The 20,178-nt window shown below is 41.6% G+C and overlaps 1 protein-coding gene across 5 annotated transcripts in view; it reads left to right on the forward strand.

The window, feature by feature from the left end:
• Nucleotides 1-20,178, forward strand: part of ADAMTS19 (ADAM metallopeptidase with thrombospondin type 1 motif 19) — a 190,732-nt gene that overhangs the window by 59,575 nt on the left and 110,979 nt on the right. For all 5 annotated transcript variants that reach the window (XM_053302857.1, XM_053302859.1, XM_053302858.1 and 2 more), the window contains one exon: nt 1,623-1,666. In XM_053302857.1, the coding sequence (XP_053158832.1) occupies nt 1,623-1,666 (44 nt within the window). The remainder of the gene's footprint in view (nt 1-1,622; nt 1,667-20,178) is intronic.

A 20,178-nucleotide genomic window follows, 5' to 3' on the forward strand; every position in this document is an offset into this window, starting at 1 on the left:
TTCACTCTGTCCAAATTCAGAGCATTGGTGAGGGAGGGTGAGGAGCATAGTTATTTGTGGAGGTGACAGGTGGCCATTACCTTCTCCATGTTCTGATAATCTGCTGCCTGAGACAACCACCTCAGGGCACCTCATAGGAGGGCTGGCCCTGCTTAAATTCAAAATTACTGTTATCTTTGCATCTACCTTAACACTACAATTGCTTTATTTTGGCATGTATAAGACAAATACTGTTGCAATTGGGTATGTCTGTAGTAAATATTAAATAATAGAGAACTTCCATGGATGCTGTAACTAGGTACAGCATCTATGGATTTAATAACTTTTGATCAGGACCTAAGCCCCATTTAGACATTTGAAATCTGGCCACGCTCACAGTCACGGTGACAAAAGCAGATAGGAAGTCTCACCCTGGTGCTGTCACTTGCCAGTCACAGAAACATCAGCCAGCATGGTTCCAACACTTCCCTCTTCACACAAACAGTGCCTGGCCCTGCACCATGAGTCTGTCAGCTGGAGGGGTGAGTGACAGTGCTGGGGCTGGACTTTGCTTTTGACACCATAACCATGACTGTGATCAGATTTCATATGCCTGAATGGAGCTTTAATGTTTTGTGAATGGGATACATGTAACTTTCATCTGTAGTGGAGCATAAAAACTGGCAATAAATATATCACCTGGGTATACACCTTAAGATGTAGCATAGAAGTAATTGAAATCTATGATGGATTCAAACTTTCATGTTCATGTTACATCTCATTTCAGTCCATTTTACCATACCTAAAAGTGTTAGGAACATAGGAAGCTGCCATATACTGAGTCAGACCATAGGTCCATCTAGCTCAGTATTGACTACACAAACTGGCAGTGGCTTCTCCAGTCTCTCTCAGCCCTATCTTGGAGATGTCAGGGAGGGAACTTGGAGCATTCTGCTCTTCCCAGAGTGGCTCCATCCCCTAAGTGCTCACACATCAGGTCTCCCATTCATATGCAACCAGGGTGGATCCTGCTTGCTACCACAAGACCAGCTCTCCTCTGAATGAACATTCATTCAGTATCCAAGAAATAACTAAAATGGTTAGATATTATTTTCTCTTTGTTGCAAGAAATATTCTTAAATACACGCACACACACATTGATTTATTAAATTTATTTATGTAGCATGATAATTATACATATCATTTTGCAGAATAACAAGAATATCTGTTCCAGGAAGCTTACAATCTAATATTCAGTGCAGGGCACGGGGGGGGGGGGGCAATAAAAGGATGCAAGGAAGACAGAGGTGAAGGTAAATAGCGGATGGATATGCTTTCAGTTTACTTACAAGTTAGTTTCAGTACAGAATGAAGAAACTGGCAAAGCAGTGAACTTCTGGTGATCAGGGAAAATAATCAACCATGAATAATATGACCTCACATGCAATTTAACTAAAAAGTGAATTGTTGTTACTTTGCTAACCTAAGTAGATTTTTTAAAGTGCTGTTAATTTCATGATTTCTTTCACAGTTCATTCCTGAAATACAAGTCTTTTAATTAAAATATGGGTAAGTGGGTCACACAATTAGTAATCTAACATCAAGGTTTTAATAAGTGCTTGTCTTTTTCTGTCCAATTTTAGGAAAGATTTCTGTGTACATAAAGATGAACCATGTGATACTGTTGGTAAGTAAATTACTGAAGCATTTTGAAACATAATAATTCATTATAAAGCATTTAGAATATGGCACTGTAGAAACATTTGCAAGATGGAGCATAATATATTTGCATGAATATGTATAATTAATGAATTATAATACAAACCTGTGTTAAGTTGCCTCTTTTGGTATTTTTCCGTAGCATGTATCTGTCTCTATAGCTCTATATCTGTAGTGGCTTGTATCTTAAGTGCTTGTAGTGTTGCCACACTCTGTGACTATGCTTTTGACCCATGTGGGGGATATTAGCTCAAATTCTAATTTGAGTCCTGCACACAGCACTGTACTATAAGGTAGCCAGAAAACTGGCCATGGATAAAGGTGATGTCAGGATTAGAATATCCAAAAGGGAGCAACAGAGTCAAGACAGATCTCACTGAGGATCTGGGTCCCATTTATTAAAGATTAACAATTAAAGAAGATTATTAAAGGGGTTTTGGGCATCCTCTTGGGGACCGAGGCAGAAGTAGCTAACTAAAAGATGCTCGATCTTAAGCAAAGCATTTAGTTTGTTAACTAATGCAATTGAGAGAGAATATTAGCAAAGATGGCAAGGGAGAGAGGTGTGTGTGTGTGTGGTGGGGGGAAGAGGTGGTGGATAGAGAGAAAGAGAGAGGATAGGCATATTGATTGTGGTTCTAAGTTCTCTGAGAAGCTGGAGTGTGTTGATGACAAGATTGTAGTTGTCCTCTGGGTGGAAGGTGGTAAACAGACTAGGGTTATGGAGGTGACTGAGGGGTCTGAGCATTCCAGAAATGCAAGTGTAAAACCCATACTGTCCCACTTCGGAGAAGCCTTAGTGGTGCAAGTTGCAGAAGCAAGGCTTCTGGGCAATGGAAAGGCAATTTGGACTTGGGCTACCGTTCCCCTAACATCATCATCACCACCATTATTATTATTATTATTATTTATTAATTAACACAGTCAGACAGATGTTATTGACTGGTTTGTTTTATCCAGACATCAAGTCCTTCCCAAGGACCTGGGATGGCTGAATTTTATTCTCAATGTTGTTGCTGCTGTTATAGATATCGTCGCACAATATAGGCTGTTCCCAGTAAAGTTGCTTTTTGTAATTGGCCGATAGTGATTTCTGTGGCCCCTATGGTGTTGAGGTGCTCTTCAAGGTCTTTTGGAACTGCACCCAGGGCGCCAATTACCACTGGGATTACTTTGGTCTTTTTCTGCCACAGCCTTTCAATTTCAATTTGTAGATCTTTGTATTTTATGATTTTTTCGATTTCTTTTTCTTCTATTCTGCTATCCCCTGGTATTGCTATGTCGATTATTTTAACTTGTCTTTCTTTCTTCTTGACTAGAGTTATATCTGGTGTATTGTGCGGCAGATGTTTGTCTGTTTGTAGTTGGAAGTCCCATAATTTTTTTGCATCTTCATTTTCTACAACTTTTTCAGTTTTATGGTCCCACCAATTTTTGGCTACAGGCAGCTTGTATTTTTTGCAGATGTTCCAGTGTATCATCCCTGCTACCTTGTGATGCCTTTGTTTGTAGTCAGTCTGTGTGATCCTTTTACAGCAGCTGATTAGGTGGTCCACTGTTTCATCTGCTTCTTTACAAAGGTGGATTTTCATCTGCTTCTTTACAAAGGTGGATTTTTCAACTTTTGCTCTTATTACATTTGTTCTTAGTGCCTGTTCTTGTGCAGCCAGTATTAAATCCTCTGTTTCTTTCTTCAAATTGCCATTCTTAAGCTATTGCCAGGTCTTGATGATGTCTGGTTTTCCACTTATATTGTGCAAATATTGACCATGCAGGGGCTTATTTTTCCATTTTTCTGCTCGGTTCTTGACTTGTTCTTTCTTGTAGGCCTGCTTTCTTTCATTGGTGTTGAATAGTTTCTCATTATTGACCATTTGAAGTGCATCTTCTTCGCTGTCCTTGATATATTCTTCAAGGCCTCTTTTCTCCTCCTCTACTGTTTGATGGACTTGCAGCAATCCTCTTCCACCTGAGCTGCGAGGGAGGTATAGCCTATCGACATCACTGCGGGGGTGCAGAGCATGATTGATAGTCATGATTTTCCGGGTCTTACGATCTAGCGTCTCTAGCTCTGCCTGGGTCCAGTCTATTATTCCTGCAGTGTATCTGATAACAGGTATAGCCCAGGTGTTTATGGCTTGTATGGTGTTCCCGCCATTGAGTTTGGACTTGAGGATTTTTCTAACTCTCCTGATGTATTCACTTCCCATTTTTCTTTTCACTTCAGTGTGTGCGATGTTATCAGCCTGGAGAATGCCCAAGTATCTGTGATGTTCTTTCTCTTCCAAGTTCTTGATGTTGTTTCCATTGGGCAGTTCTATTCCTTCTGTTATTGTTATTTTTCCTCTGTTCGTTATTAATGCAGCACACTTGTCTAGTCCAAACACTAGTGCTGTATTGCTACTGAATATATGGACAGTGTTTAGCAGTGATTCAATTTCTGACTGGGACTTTCCATATAACTTCAGATCGTCCATGTACAGCAGATGGTTTATTTTACTGGATGTTTTAGATGTTTGGTATCCAAGGCCTGTTTTGTTTAGTACTTGTGAAAGTGGGGTCATGGCGATTACAAACAACAGAGGGGATAGTGAGTCCCCTTGGAAAATGCCTCTTCTAATGCTAACCTGTCCAAGTGCCTCGCCATTGATTAACTGTGTATTCCACATGCTCATTGCTTTTTAAAATAAATATCTGAATGTTTTTGCTGACACCAGTTGTTTCTAAACATTTTAGTATCCATGTGTGAGGCAATGAATCAAAGGTTTTCTTGTAGTCAATCCATGCAACACTTAGATTTGTTTTTCTTCTCTTGCCATTTTCTAAAATCATTTTGTCAATCAGCAGCTGGTCTTTTGTGCCTCTGGTGTTTGGGCAATTTCCTTTCTGTTCAACTGGAAGCTGTTTGTTAGTTAATAAGTGTTGCATGACTTCATCTGCTATTATTCCAGTTAATAATTTGAACATGGTTGGCAGGCAGGTTATTGGTCTATAATTACTTGGAAGTGCACCTTTTGCTTGGTCTTTCATTATGAGATGACTTTTCCCAGTTGTTAGCCATTGTTCAATATCACCTCCTTGCAAAATGTGATTGAACTGTTTTGATAGTTGTTTATGGAGGCTTGTTAGGTGTTTAAGCCAAAAGCCATGCAGTTCATCATCACCTGTTACAGTCGAATTTTTAATTTTCTTTGCTCTTTCACTTATTAATTCTGGTTTTATTATTAGATCTTGCATTTGTTGGCTACATTTTTCGACCTCTTTCACCCAGCCGGCTTTTTTATTATAATCTATTGGATTGTCCCATAATTTCCCCCAGAATTGCACTGTTTCTTCTTTATTTGGTGTTTCTATTTTTTGTGCAGTTTCTCCTTCTATGCTCTGTTAGAAACGTCTCTGATTCGACTGGAATTGGAGATTCTTCCTGCGTTGTGTAATTCTGGCTTCGTATCTGCTAATCTTCTTTGACACTGCTGTTATTTGCTTCTTTATTATTTCCAGGACTTCTCTCATTTTCCTTGAATCTAGATGGTATTTTTGGATCAGATAGTGTTTGATGTTTTCATTCTTCAGCTTCTTGTCTTTCATATCTTTCAATTTACTAGCATCTGATCTAAGCCTGGAGATTTTATTTTCTAATCTAATCTTCCATTTAGGTGATGTACTACTTTCTTTTTTTACAGGTCCATTGATCTTATATCCGAGCTCTTGTGTTGTTATTATTGCTGCACTGTACATTAGTTGGTTTGTTTCTTGCAAATTCTTGGTTGTTATTTCTGCAAGTGCAGCATTGACATCTTTTAATGCCTGAGCAAGTTGTTTTTGGCAACTGTTTTTAGCACTGGAAGTCGAACCCTGGTGGTTGTTTGGTTCATGTGCTGAGTTATTTTTTGCTTTAGTTCTTGTTGCTTTTCTGTTAAATGGCATTTGTGTTTTTGAGGTGAAGGCAAAGGGGAGATTGCCTGGTTTTGATTCTGAAACAGTTCAGCAACAGTGGCATCCTCGATTTCCAACACCTACTCCACCTGCGCCTGAGCAACTGCTTCAGTTGGTGGTCATTCTTCTTCCATATCTTGAGCCTGTGTTGCTCTTTGCAGTTCTTCCAGCTCAACTCCTGTGAATACTTTATTTCTGATTATGAATCTTCTCTGGTCTGCTAGCCTTTGTTCTGTTATTTCTGTATCTGGATGCTTCTCTTTCTGAATTTGGTACATTCTTTTTAAATAACCTCTTCTAGTTGGACTAGACTTGTAATAGCAGATCATTATTTCCTTGTTGGCATTTTTCGTATATTTTTTTCGGTTAAGCGACGTTTCTTCCAGTAACCTTGCAGTCTCCAGCCCTGGTTGCTCAACTGAAGCTCCTGAGTCCTGTTGCCCACTTGCCACCAGATGTCCAGGGACTCCAGCACCTGGCGCGGTCCTTGTTGACCCGGGCGACGACCAATCCGGTATAGATTTATCAAAGTTACGTCTCACCATATTGTTGACGGGAGAGGCACTCTTTGTCTGGCTCCTCTGGTGAGACCTGTCCAGTATGGTTGGACCTCTGGCATAGCTCTCACCTTCCTCAGAGCACGCAAGCCCCACAACCACGCCAAGGTAGTGCCTCACTGGGGGTTGTTGTTGTTGTTGTTATGCTATTTACACACAGTCTACCAAATGTTATTGACTGGATTTGGTACTTTAATTATCAGGCCCTTTCCAAGGGTCTAGGATAACTTTGTAGTATTCGTGCTGTCCCAAATAGTGTGGCCTTTTGTAGTTGGTGTGTTGTAATTTTATTGATGCCCAAGGTGTCAAGATGGTGTTCAAGTTCTTTTGGTACTGCACCAAGGGCACCAACAACTATTGGCACCACTATTGTTTTCTTTTTTCATAGCCGCTCAATATCAATCGGAAGGTCCTTGTATTTAGTTATTTTCTCCAGTTGTTTTTCATTGACTTGTCTATGCCCTGGGATTGCATTATCAATTATCAGAATCTGATTCTTCTCAATAACTGTCAGATCAGTGGTATTGTGTGCTAAATACCTATCAGTTTGTATTCTAAAATCTCAAAGGATTTTTGCCTCTTCATTTTCTTTGACTTTCTCAATCAGATGATTCTACCAATTCCTCTGTGTAAACCACCCTGAGCCATTTTTGGAAGGCTCAGTACTTAAGTACTTAAGTCACAAGATGTGGTGATTTGATATTACTCACAAACAATCTTAAGTCACAAGATGTGGTGATTTGATATTACATTTGATATTACTCACAAACAATCGTATGTAGAGTGGAACTGAGTGCTGCAGGAGTGGGGGACAGGACAAAGACATTGATATGCCTCATTGCCTGGGAGTGGGGCTAGAAGACAGTAGCACCTGAACCAGCCTCTTGTTGTTTGAGATTTTATATAGGGTGGTATATAAATGGGACTTGATTGATTGATTGATTGATTACTAATAAAACTTTTTTATTAATTCATTCATGCCAAAGTTAACACACAACATAATCCAGTCCTTCTGCTCAAAAGCAGATAAACCAGAGAGAGTTCTCCCATAAATAAAGAAGGGTCCTTCATTGATCAACTGGTAAAAACTAAATTTGTAATCCTATGCATATTCATTTGAAGCCTATGAGACTCCTAAGCCCATGTTCATATGTACTCTCTTGAGATGTATGAAAAATTAATCTCAAATCACCCCTATCCAAAAACTGCAAAATTTATCATGTCAGAAAGAAAGCTGATCGGAAAACAAGAGGCACAAAAGATCAGCTTATTATTGACAAAATGGTTTTGGAAAATTGTAAACTAAGGAAGACAAATCTAAATGTAGCTTGGATTGACAATAAGAAAACATTTTACTCATTACCACATTACCAGGTTTTTAAATGCCTGGAAATGACTAGGGTGCACGATAACTTTAAACACTTGGTAAAAAAGGCAATGAACACATGGAAGATTCATTTGTTAGTCAATGGAGAAGAAGTGGGAGAAGTTAACATTTGGAGAGGAATATTTCAAGGAGACTCATTGTCACCTTTACTTTTTGAAATCTCCCAAATTCTGCTATCCATTATGTTGAAAAAAACAAACCATGGATACCAAACTTCAAAAATATCAGTTAAGCTTTCCCACCTTCTTTACATTGACGATCTAAAGCTTTACAGAAAGTCAACATCCAAAATTGAGTCATTACTCAATACAGTTAGAATTTATAGCTGTGACATTGCAATGGAGTTTGGACTGGACAAATGTGCTATGTTTATTTATTTATTATTTATTTAACATATCTTTATACCGCCCCAAACTCACGTCTCTGGGCAGTTTACAATAAATCGAGGAAAAATGACAACTAGTGAAGGAATTGAGATGCCAAACAGAAAAAACATAAAGAGTCTGTCACCTGAGGAAAGTTATACATATTTGGGCATTCTCCAAAGTGACAAGATCAAGCATACTGAAGTGAAGACCAAAGTTAGCAAGGAATATATCAGGCGAGTAAGATAGACACTGAAATCCAAACTTAATGGTGGTAACACTATCAAAGCAATCAACACATGGGCGATTCCTGTAATCCGATATACAGCAGGTATTGTTAACTGGACACAAGCAGAATTGGATGCGCTGGATCAGAAAACCAGGAAAATAATGACCATCAATCATGCCCTGCACCCAAAAAGTGAGCAGCCACAGAGCTGGGTAGCTAGAGGGTCCAGCAGCGAGGAAATTCCCCAATGCAGTATGCTCCTTGGATGGTGCATTGTGGGATTTCTGGAGGCCAGGCTGTGTTTTCCCAGCCTCCAACTCACCGCACTGCTCCTGGCAGCGCCACTCATGTGGGTGCATGAGCAGAACTGCCAAGAAGACAATGAGGATAGTCTGGGTAGAAGATAGGTGCAATCCTGCCTCCCCTGCACCCCCAGCCCTGCATCTTTAGGTTGTGTGAATGACCTTATAATGTTCCCTAATTCAACCTACGCCTGGAAAAAAAATATTCAAAGAAACTGCATTTTTCATGGGGGGAGAGTGGGAAAGCTGCAAATATCAGACTAAGAGTGCACACAGCAATACCAGAATCTAAGCCACTTGCAAACTGCTCTCTTAGAACAACAATCTCAGTGCTCACAGAGCAGTTGTGAGCCATCACTAATAACTTTCAGATGGAGCTTTTAAAAGAACACAGTGTCATCATTTGTGTTTGCCTGCTTTGAGAATGAAATGGCAAGATTTCCATTACCATTCCTACAGAAACCTAACTGAGCATGTATGGCAGAGCATGCTAGGCACAAGTATAAATAATTTTTGAAACTTCTTAATTTTTTCATTTTAGAAATAGGCACACTCTGACAAAAGAAACATGATTTTCCAACTGGTTGTTAACTCATTTGGTGAGGAAAAATGTCAAGGGGATGTTGTTTGTGATACTTCCCCTTTTCTAAATTCCTGTCTTTGAGTTAGAAATTTATCTGCTGCCCTCCAACTAATAGCAGTTTCATTTCATTGCAAAAAGCACCAAAGTGTTAGAAGATAATGTGCCTCAATTTTCTAAATTACATATAATTTGAAAAATATTATGATGCCCAAGATGCCAGAAACACATGGGGGATGTTTTTATTGTTTGTGTGGTCAGGAAACTGGGTAGGAAAGACAAATCCTCCACTCATCTTGGATCAATAGTCCCTTTCTATTCCTAGAATAGGTGTCCTAGGATTGTTCTGTGCTGCATAGTCAGCCTTTTATTGGGAAGGCTAGATATGAAAGCCTGTATGCCCTGTTCAGACATAGGGGAAACATGGGATGCTGTGCTCATGTACAGTGTCCCGGGGCATACTCAGAAGTCCTGTCCCCAGTGCTGATGCACTGATAAGCCTCACCCTCACCACGCTCTTCACAGTTATATTAACAGTGTTTGTCTGAAGAGGCAAATGTCATAAGTGTGATGGTGGTTGTTGCTTCCACAATCAAAAGGCAGAAGCAACCACCAGCCCCTTGGCCATTCGGGTCTGCCCTTTTTGTTAGGGTAAGATTGAATCTGTCCACCATGTGTTGCTATATTGTTCCTTTGATAATGACAGTCGATGTAGTCTTATTACTCCCTTGCTATTACATTACCCCAGCCAAACTAATGAATTTTATGACACACTTTTCCTTGCAGACAATAAATCTTCTGTCACACAAGATTGCTAACTTTTGTGAAGCCACTGTTAAGATCTGCCAACAATTAATGTTTACCCTTTAGATCTTACCATAAAACATTTACTTTGTGGGTGTATTATATGATAGATATTTTTAGCTGAATGTTCTATAATTTGTTGTGTTTATATCTGATCTATAACTGCAATAAAGCTATTCATTCATTCATTCATTCATTCATTCATTCATTCATTCATTCAACTACCTTTACACTTACAGTGTTTGCCTCTTCAGTTAAACCCTGTAACTGTGAAGAACTTAAAGAGGGTAAGGCTTATCAATGTGTCAGCACTGATGCGGGGCGGAGTGAGACTTCCAGGCAAGCTCTGGGACACTGAACATGAGCACAGCACACACACACCCGCCCATTAAAAAAATGACCTGAACAAGGCTTTTTTGTCTGAGCACCTAGGCTCATTCCTGATCAGTCTGCACTTAAGGCTGTCAGGTGCATTCAGGGACTGATCTCCTTGAGACACTAAGGATGAAGCACAGCAAGTAGTGTGTGGAGGTATGGCATGGATGACAATATGTACCAGGAGATTTGAGCTGACACTGTGTAAGATTTGTTACAAACAAACAAACAAACAAACAAACCCAAACCTTAGATGAAATGGCAGCCCATATGTTATTGAACTAGTATCTAAGGAGTGTTTTCCAACTTTATTTAGAACAGTGGAGATGTTATCCTCTTTAAGAAAACAAAACATAGTAAGCTGTTATGGAAGACACTTAACTGACATCCTAACAAAGTGCACATGCTTCAAGGCTCTGTGGGCCTCGAAGCCACATGCAACGAGCTGGCCAAATTTGCAGATGATACCAAAATCTTTTGGGTAGTGAAATCCAAAATGGATTGTGAGGACCTCTAAAAGGATCTCTCCAAACTAGGGGAGTGGGCGACAAAATGGCAAATGCGGTTCAATGTTAGCAAGTGTAAAGTGATGCACATTGGGATGAAAAACCCCAACTTCAAGTATATGCTGATGGGATCTGAGCTGTCGGTGATGGACCAGGAGAGGGATCTTGGGGTCATGGTGGACAGCTCGTTGCAAGTGTCGATTCAATGTGCAGCAGCTGTGAAAAAGGCAAATTCCATACTAGGGATCATTAGGAAGGGGATTGAAAATAAAATGGCTAATGTTATAATGCCCTTATACAAAACTATGGTGCGGAAAAGGTGTAGAAGAAGGCAACCAAGATGATCAAGGGCCTAGAGCACCTTTCTTATGAGGTAAAGCTATAACACCTGGGGCTATTTAGTTTAGAAAAAAGACAACTGCAGGGAGACATGATAGAGGTCTATAAAATCATTCATGGAGTGTAGAAAGTGGATAGAGAGAAATTCTTCTCCCTCTCACATAACACTAGAACCAGGGGGTATCCCATGAAATTGATTGCCAGGAAATTTAGGACCAGCAAACGGAAGTATTTTTTCACACAACACATAATCAACTTGTGGAATTCTTTGCAACAAGACGTGGTAAGAGCCAACAACCTGGATGGCTTTAAGAGGGGTTTGGATAACTTCATGGAGGAGAGGTCTATCAATGGCTATTTGTTGGAGGGCTGTGGGCCACCTCCAGCCTCAAAGTCAGGATGCCTCTGAGTATCAGATGCAGTGGAGTAGCAGCAGGAGAGAGGGCATGCCCTCAACTCCTACTGTAGGCTTCCAGCAGCATCTAGTTGGCCACTGTGTGAAACAGGATGCTGGACTAGATGGGCCTTGGGCCTGATCCAGCAGGGTTGTTCTTATGTTCTTATGTAACTCCCCCATGCATGTGGGAGCCACATGTAACTCCCCCTAGCATGTGCACTATTTTGCCAGAGCCCTAATACGTCTGAGCACTCCCCACACTCCAGAAGCACTCAGTAATATTAGAAACATGTCACTGACCTTTCCACAGAGCACTTGGAAGTATTAGACCTCTGGCACAACAGTGCTAAGGGACTGCAGTAATTGTGTGCAGGCTTCCAACATGGCCTCAAAACACACATACTTTGGAGCAATGTCAGCCACTTTCCCTCTGTTAGCTCTATGCATGTCTGTATTAGGATGATTTTCTAACCAAAATATTCTGGACTGCAGATCAGCACCCCAATATGCAGTAATACAAATGCATAGCTGCTGTATACTTGTCTTCCCCCACCCCGCTCGCCTGGCATTCCAGTACTTGGCTACTCATTTGAGATGGTTCTATATTAAGCATTAGGCTCTTTTTCCTGTGTTAAGTGGTTATTGATTCATCATTTAAGTGACCAATTAGTCATCATGTTTTTTCAGGCAATCCTGGAGTATAGAAACTTTCAAAAGTAGTGTATATTATTTATACCTTTTCATCAACAACAATGTGGAAAGCTTTTACCCTCCCCTTCTCCCCCCTTTCTCTAATGGGAAACATTTGGTATGCTGAAAGAAAATGAATATTAGTTTCTTACAAACAGAGCTGTAAGTCAAAGTTAATTTCCCCCAAGTCATGCTCTGAAGTATGTGCATCTGAGAAACACTTGTATATACTCAAGGAAAACAGAAACATATGAATATAATATATATCGTATTTTCTATTTCAGTGGCTTAACTTTTTGCAAATGTCTTTTAGGAAAAATTATGCAAGCTGAAGCCACATAGCTGTTCTGTTGTCTCAAGATATTGAAATTCACACTCAAAGACACTGCAAATATACAAAAGAGTATTATTCCAGCAAAATAAACATTATAATTTTTCACAGTATTTGCCAGTAATTTTTATCAATATTAACTTATGAATTTGCAATCCTAAGGAGTGTGAATTTTGTTTTAAATGTGTTTATAGTTTTCATGGATGAATAAGTGGATTTTCAGACTGCATGAAATGAATGCAAGGCATTGACTCTTGCACTCAAAGCTAATCAGGGACAATTTAATGCCATCTAAAAGCATTCACGTCTCCAGTGACTTCTGTTAATCCCAGTCAGTTAGTCCATTTCTTTATTGTAGAACTTTTCAGGACCAGAATAGCAACCTCTGTTTTGGTTTGAATAACATAAAGTTCCACGGTACTCCAGCTCCTTTCTCTACCTCTTCTTACTGAATCATCTCCTTTTTCTTCCCATCTCTATCTATGTAATGGCTCATATTTTCATGCCTCCTATTCAACAAAGCACCCCTTTCATGTACACTTGAATTCTCTATGTGTGTGTGTGTGTGTGTGTGTGTGTGTATGTGTGTGTATATATATATACACACACACACACACACACACACACACACACACACACACACATATATATAATATTCCAAAACTTCTATCCTTTCCCCCTTCACTCTCTACTCCTTGAGCATATGATATACACTCCACCACATGCTGTAAACCTACTGCATCTTGTCTTCCAACATCCTTCTTCACCTCCCCAAATATTGCTTTTCCCCTTTCCCCACCACTGAGACTGCTTTCAGTTGGAATTTTCCTGACCAAATGTAGGGCTACTCCTGGACTTGTTTTCTAGTTGTTAGCATACTACTTTTGGATCCCATTTCTTCCTCGGACTCCCATAGCAGTTATCCTCTGATTCTCCCCTTGGCTTCTTTGAGTCCTATAGGGCTTCCTTAGGATTCCAGGTCCCTGCCGTCACACTAAAAGTATCTTCTTTTTCTGGTTGTTGTAATCTATGTTCATTTCTGCAGTGATGAGCTCTATGTGTATGGCAGCTACTTTTTCACTTGTTTTCTATTCTCTTATTCCCAGGTTTCTGATCTATCTTCTCAGGGTTACCAACTGCAAATGTTGGAAATTAGGGAAATAGCATCTAAGCTGAAGAGAACACCTCACTGCATTGAAGTGAAATTTGATGCCACTTCTGCTAGTTTTTGCACCATAATTACTTGGGGGTGACACCCAATTTTATGTATCTGTTCCATCTCCAACTGGAGATGTAGTGGATGTGCTGAACCAATAATTGAAGGGTTGGATGTGGGCTAATTAATTACATTAAATCTGTGCAAGACAGAGGCTCTGGTCTGGAGAACTGCTGCTTCAGACATAGAGGCTCTTCAGACGATCAGCCAAAATCGGGCTAAGAAAGCCAAGCACAGTCTTGGCTGATTGTCAGAACTGCCGGGAGCCACACAGCTCCTGAGGGTAAACCCGCCTCTGGAGCCTGCCTTTAAGATGAGGTTAAGGGAGCACACACTCCTGTAGCCCAGTTTTTTTAACCATCTGCCAGCCCCAGCAGCTTGCAGCCGGGGCTGGTAGACTGCGGTGCTCCCGGCCAGAATTGGGGGAATCCTCATAATGCACTGCACACTTCCATGGAGCACCCAACTAAGTGTCCCCTCCAACCTGCTTCAAAATTGGCCCCTTGGTATACGGAAGATCTACGGGGGCTGAAGCGGCAAGGTAGGCGACTGGAGCGCAAGTGGAGAAAAACTCGACTCGAGTCCGACAGATTACGACATGGAGCACATTTAAAGATCTATGCTCAGGTGATACATGCTTCAAAGAAGCGGTTCTTTTCTGCCCGTATTGCCTCTGCGAGTTCACGTCCAGCAGAGTTGTTTAGGGTTGTGAGGGGACTAGTATCTGCTCCCTCTCCCTTGAACCAGAATTTGGAGGCATCAGTTACCCGCTGTGGTGTGTTTAATGAATTTTTCGCAGACAAAATCTCTCGGATTCGGGCCGACCTAGATGGAGACTCCACAATTAATTTGATGTCTGAACTGGAGGTGTCCGGCAACTCCTCTTATACGATTTGACTGGATCAATTTCAGTTTGTGACTCCTGATGATGTGGACAAGCTGCTTGGAGCAGTGAGGCCTACCACTTGTCCTCTTGATCCTTGTCCAACATGGCTTGTTCTATCTAGCAGGGAGGCTGTTGTAAGTGGCCTGGTAGAAATCATAAATGCTTCTCTGAGGGAGGGCAGGATGCCTCCTTGTCTTAAGGAGGCACTTATTAGACCTCTTCTAAAGAAGCCTGTGTTAGATCCCTCAGAGTTGAGCAATTTTAGGCCAGTTTCCAACCTCCCATGGCTGGGCAAGGTAATTGAGAGGGCGGTGGCCTCTCAGCTCCAGGCGGTCTTGGAGGAAACGGATTATCTAGACCCATTTCAAACTGGTTTTCGGGCGGGCTATGGGGTGGAGACTGCCTTGGTCGGCCTGATGGATGATCTCCAATTGGCAATGGACAGAGGAAGTGTGACTTTGTTTGGTCCTCTTGGATCTCTCGGCGGCTTTCGATACTATCGACCATAGTATCCTTCTGGAACGTCTGAGGGGGTTGGGGGTGGGAGGCACTGTTTTACAGTGGTTCCGCTCCTACCTCTCAGATAGATTCCAGATAGTGTCGATTGGAGATTGTTGCTCTTCAAAATCTGAGCTCAGAGTATGGAGCCATGTCAAGGCTCCATACTTTCTCCAATGCTTTTTAACATCTACATGAAACCTCTGGGAGAGATCATCAGGGGATTTGGAGCTGGTGTTACCAGTATGCTGATGACACCCAAATCTACTTCTCCATGTCAACTTCTTCAGGAGCTGGCATATCCTCCCTAAATGACTGCCTGGAAGCAGTAATGGGCTGGATGAGGGAGAATAAACTGAAGCTGAATCCAGATAAGATGGAGGTACTTATTGTGTGGGGTCGGAACTCTAGAGACAATGTTGATCTGCCTGTTCTAGATGGGGGTCACACTTCCCCAAAAGGAACAGATTCGCAGTCTGGGAGTACTTCTGGATCAACGTCTCTCCTTGGTTTCTCAGGTTGAGGCGGTGGCCATGGGTGCTTTCTATTAGCTCTGCCTGATACGCCAGCTGCGCCCGTTTCTTGAGATCAGTGACCTCAAAACATTGGTATATTTGTTGGTAACCTCCAGACTGGACTTCTGTAATGCGCTCTACGTGGGGCTGCCTTTGTACGTAGTCCGGAAACTTCACTTGGTTCAGAATGCGGCAGCCAGGTTGGTCTCTGGGTCATCTCGGAGAGACCACATTACTCCTTTGTTGATGGAGTTACACTGGCTGCCAATAGGTTTCCGGGCAAAATACAAAGTGCTAATTATAACTTATAAAGCCCTAAACGGCTTAGGCCCTGGGTATTTAAGAGAGCGTCTTCTTCGCTATGAGCCCCACCAGCCGTTGAGGTCACTTGAGGAGGTCCGTCTCCAGTTGCCACCAACTCGTTTGGTGGCTACACAGAGACGGGCCTTCTCGGCTGCTGCCCCGAGATTGTAGAATGCGCTCCCTGCTGAGATACGATCCTCCCCATCTCTCGCAATTTTCAGAAAACACCTGAAAACACACCTCTTCAACCAGGCTTTTTCAGCTTTTTAAAACTTGTTTTTAAATAGTTCTGAATATTTAATTGTTGTTTTATGATGTTTTTAATTGTTAATTATTGTTTTATGTTTTATAATTTTTGTTTTAATGATTAATTGATTTTAATGGTGTTTTAATGTAAACCGCCCTGAGCCTTTTGGAAGGGCGGTATAAAAGTTTTAATAATAAATAAATAAATAAATTATGGGAGTTCCGGGGGCCTCCAGGCCCCAAAATCTCCCTGCTGCTGGCAGCAGCCACCAGTCATCTGGGCAGGTGATCCACTCACCCAGCGAAGCAACGGAGATCATCTGCAGGGGAAGGTAGGATTTTTGAGGCTTCTTCCCCTGGCCCTTCAAGACCTTCAATGATCCATGAGAAAGGGCTCATAGTATGTATATCCACTTTTCTTGATGCGGTGGCATTCCTCCTGAAGGAGCAGGTACATAGCTTGGAAGTCTTCCTTGACCCATCATTATACCTGGATGTGCAGGCATCTGCTGTGGCTTGGGTTTTTTGCCTGGTATTGGTTGGTATGCCAGTTGCACCCATTCTTGGAGCAATCAGATCTGGATAGACTGATCCATGCTCTTGTTACACCTCTGTTGGATCATTGTAATGCATTATATGTGGAGCTACCCTTGAAGACCCTCTGGACGTTCCACCTGTTCCAAAATGCTGCAGTGTTCCAAAATGCTGCAAGGCCAAGACTCTTGGGCTTAAACTCATCAACCATATATGAATACAACAAATATGAATGTCAAAAAGGACCATACAACATAGGTCTTATTAGAAATTTGTTTCTGGGTGCAATATAAGGTGCTAGTGATTTCCTGTAAAGCTTTTTACAGTTTCGGACCAGAGTAACTGAAAGATTGCCTTCTCCCACAAGACTCTGTCTGTCCATGAATCAGGACTGTGGTGAGGTGGTTCAGTAGGGCTTTAAACCTGCCACTGTCATGATTTGCTATTTACCCTTGAAAAATAGTGCCATCAGTCCCAATGGCCCGTGCCCCCCCCCCCCCCCGCATTGTGGTCCTGATCTGCAGGAATCTCCCTTAGATAACAAAATATAAAAGTAAGCTAATTTAGTTTTTATTAAAACTATTAAACTGTTTGTTAAATGACTATTAAATTAATTTTTATGTTATTAAAACTAATAATATTTGCTAATAAATACTTAATATTTATTGTTTGGCCCTAGAACATTATTTCATGAGAAGTGTATTTTCCTCCATCCCTTTCTAAAGTCCATTCTCTTTCTGCCTGCCCTGTGTGTTGCCAGTTAGCCCTTTCCTTCAATTTCACTCTTTTGCAAAATAGTATTTTGAACAAAATGGGGAGGCACCATCACTTTGGTAGAATGCCCAGTTAAATAAATATTAGTGCTGTTCTCATAACCCAAAACAGAGTTGGAGGAGCACCCAACTACAGTAGGAGAGCCATTCCCACTCCTGATTAGTGGACATGTGTTTGCAAAAATCAAGGTTGGAGGAGGGGAGAACGATCCTGTGGAAGCTAGGGAGGATGGCTTTTTGTTCACCCTTGATAAAATGCTGGGGACAGAATTTGAGTTGCCTGCACCCATCCTACCCAGCTTCCTGTTTCCACACGATCAGTCTTCCCTTCTCCTACCTTGATCTTTGCAAACACATGACCACCCATTGGGAGCATGCACAGCTCTCCTGGATGGGTGCTCCTCTGACCCTATTTTGGGTTGTGAGAAAAGGAGAGGAGAGCTGGTCTTGTGGCAACAAGTATGACTTGTCCCCTTAGCTGATGAGGATCCGCCCTGGTTGCATATTAATGGGAGACTTGATGTGTGAACACTGTAAGATATTCCCCTTAGGGGATGGAGTCACTCTGGGATGAGCAGCTCGGTTCCCTCCATGGTATCTCCAAGATAGGGCTAAGGGAGATTCCTGCCTGCAATCTTGGAGAAGCCACTGCCAGTCTGTGTAGACAATACAGAACTAGATGGACCTATGGTCTGACCTATATGGCAGCTTCCTATCTTCCTAATCCTAACAGCCCTATTAAATATTAGTAATATCAAAAGTTTCCCAGATAATCTGATTTTTACTGTTAATTTGCTTCTGTTAATATTCTTCTTCATGGAACACGATGACTTGGTGACCATGGCATAAGAATATAAGAATAACCCTGCTGGATCAGGCTCAAGGCCTATCTAATCCAGCATCCTGTGTTACACAGTGGCCCATTAGATGCCTCTGAGAAGCCAACAAGCAAGAGGTGAGGGCATGCCCTCTCTCCTGCTGTTGCTCTCCTGCAACTGGTATTTAGAGGCATCTTGCCTCTGAGGCTGGAGGTGGCCTATAGCCACCAGATGAGTAGCCATTGATAGACCTATCCTCCATTGATTTGTCCAAGCCCCTTTTAAAGCCAATCAAGCTAGTGGCCATCACCACATCCTGTGGCATAGAATTCCATAGATTAATTATGCATTGTGTGAAATCTTCTTGTTGGTGCTAAATTTCCCAACCTTCAGTTTCATGGGATGATTCCTGGTTCTAGTGTTATTAGAGAGGGATAATTTTTTTCTGTCCACCCTCTCCATTCCATGCATAATTTTATATACCTCGATCATGTCTCCCCATAGTTGCCTCTTTTCCAGAGCCCAGATGCTGTAGCCTAGCCTCATAAGGAAGATGCTTCAGGCTCCTGATCATCTTGCTTTCCCTGTTCTGCACCTTTTCCAGTTCTACAGTAACCTTCTTAAGATGTGGTGACCAGAACTGTACGTAATACTCCCAATGTGGCCGCACCATAGGGGCCTCATAAGGGCATGCCATATAAGGGCATTATAATGCTATCATTCTTATTTTCAACCCCCTTCCTAATGATCCCTAGCATGGAATTTGCCTTTTTCACCACTGCTGTGCACTGACTTGTCACTTTTAATGAGTGTACACCCTGACCCCAAGATCTCTCTCCTGGTCAGTCACCGACAGCTCAGATCCCATCCACAGATATGTGAAGCTGGGATTTTTTTTCGCCCAATATACATCACTTTACACTTGTTTTACACTTGGTTACATTGAACTGCATTTGCCATTTTGTTGCCTACTCTCCCAGTTTGGAGAAATCCTTTAGGAGCTCCTCACAATCTGTTATGGATTTCACTACCCTAAATAGTTTAGTTTCATCTGCAAATATGTCCACATCTCTGGTAACCCTAACTTCTAGATCATTTATGAACAAGTAAAAGAGCACTTGTCCCAGGACAGATCCCTACTGAGTGGACATCAAAGAACTTGTGAGCACATGTATGTATACAAGCCTTAGAGGGAACAGTGCTGGGGGACCCCACTTCTTACTCCCTTCCATTGTGAAAACTGTTCATTTATTCACACCCTCTGTTTCCTGTCCTTCAACCAGTTACCAATCCACACATGAACCTGTCCCCTTATTCCATTACTGCTACGTTTACTCAAGAGCCTTTGATGAGGAACTTTGTCAAAAGCTTTTTGGAAATCCAGCTATACTATGTCAGCCAGATCAACTTTATCCACATGCCTGTTAACGCTTTCAAAGAACTCTAAAAGGTTATTGAGGCAAGACTTTACCTTGCAGAAACCATGCTGGTTCTCCTTCAGCAAAGCCCATTCTTCTATATGTTTAACAATTTTGTCCTTGTATGCTTTCCATGAATTTACCTGCTGCTGAAGTTAAGCTAACTGGTCTGTAATTTCCTGGCTCCCCAATGGATCACTTTTTGAAAATCATTTACATTAGCTGCTTTCCAGTCCTCTGGTACAGAGCCTGATTGTAGGGACAAGTTATGTATTTTTGCTAGGAGATCAGCAATTTCACATCTGAGTTCCTTCAGAACTCTTGGGTGGTTGCCTTCTGGCTCTGACTATTTGTTAATTTTTAATTTCTCAAGACAGTTTAGAACATCCTCTCTTCTTCAGCTTCCAAGCCTGAAGCTCAGTTCCGGAGAGGATATATGATCAGTGTCCTCCGCAATTAATACAGATGCAAGGAA

Source organism: Hemicordylus capensis, chromosome 2 (assembly GCF_027244095.1).
Source record: "Hemicordylus capensis ecotype Gifberg chromosome 2, rHemCap1.1.pri, whole genome shotgun sequence".
NCBI lineage: Eukaryota > Metazoa > Chordata > Lepidosauria > Squamata > Cordylidae > Hemicordylus > Hemicordylus capensis.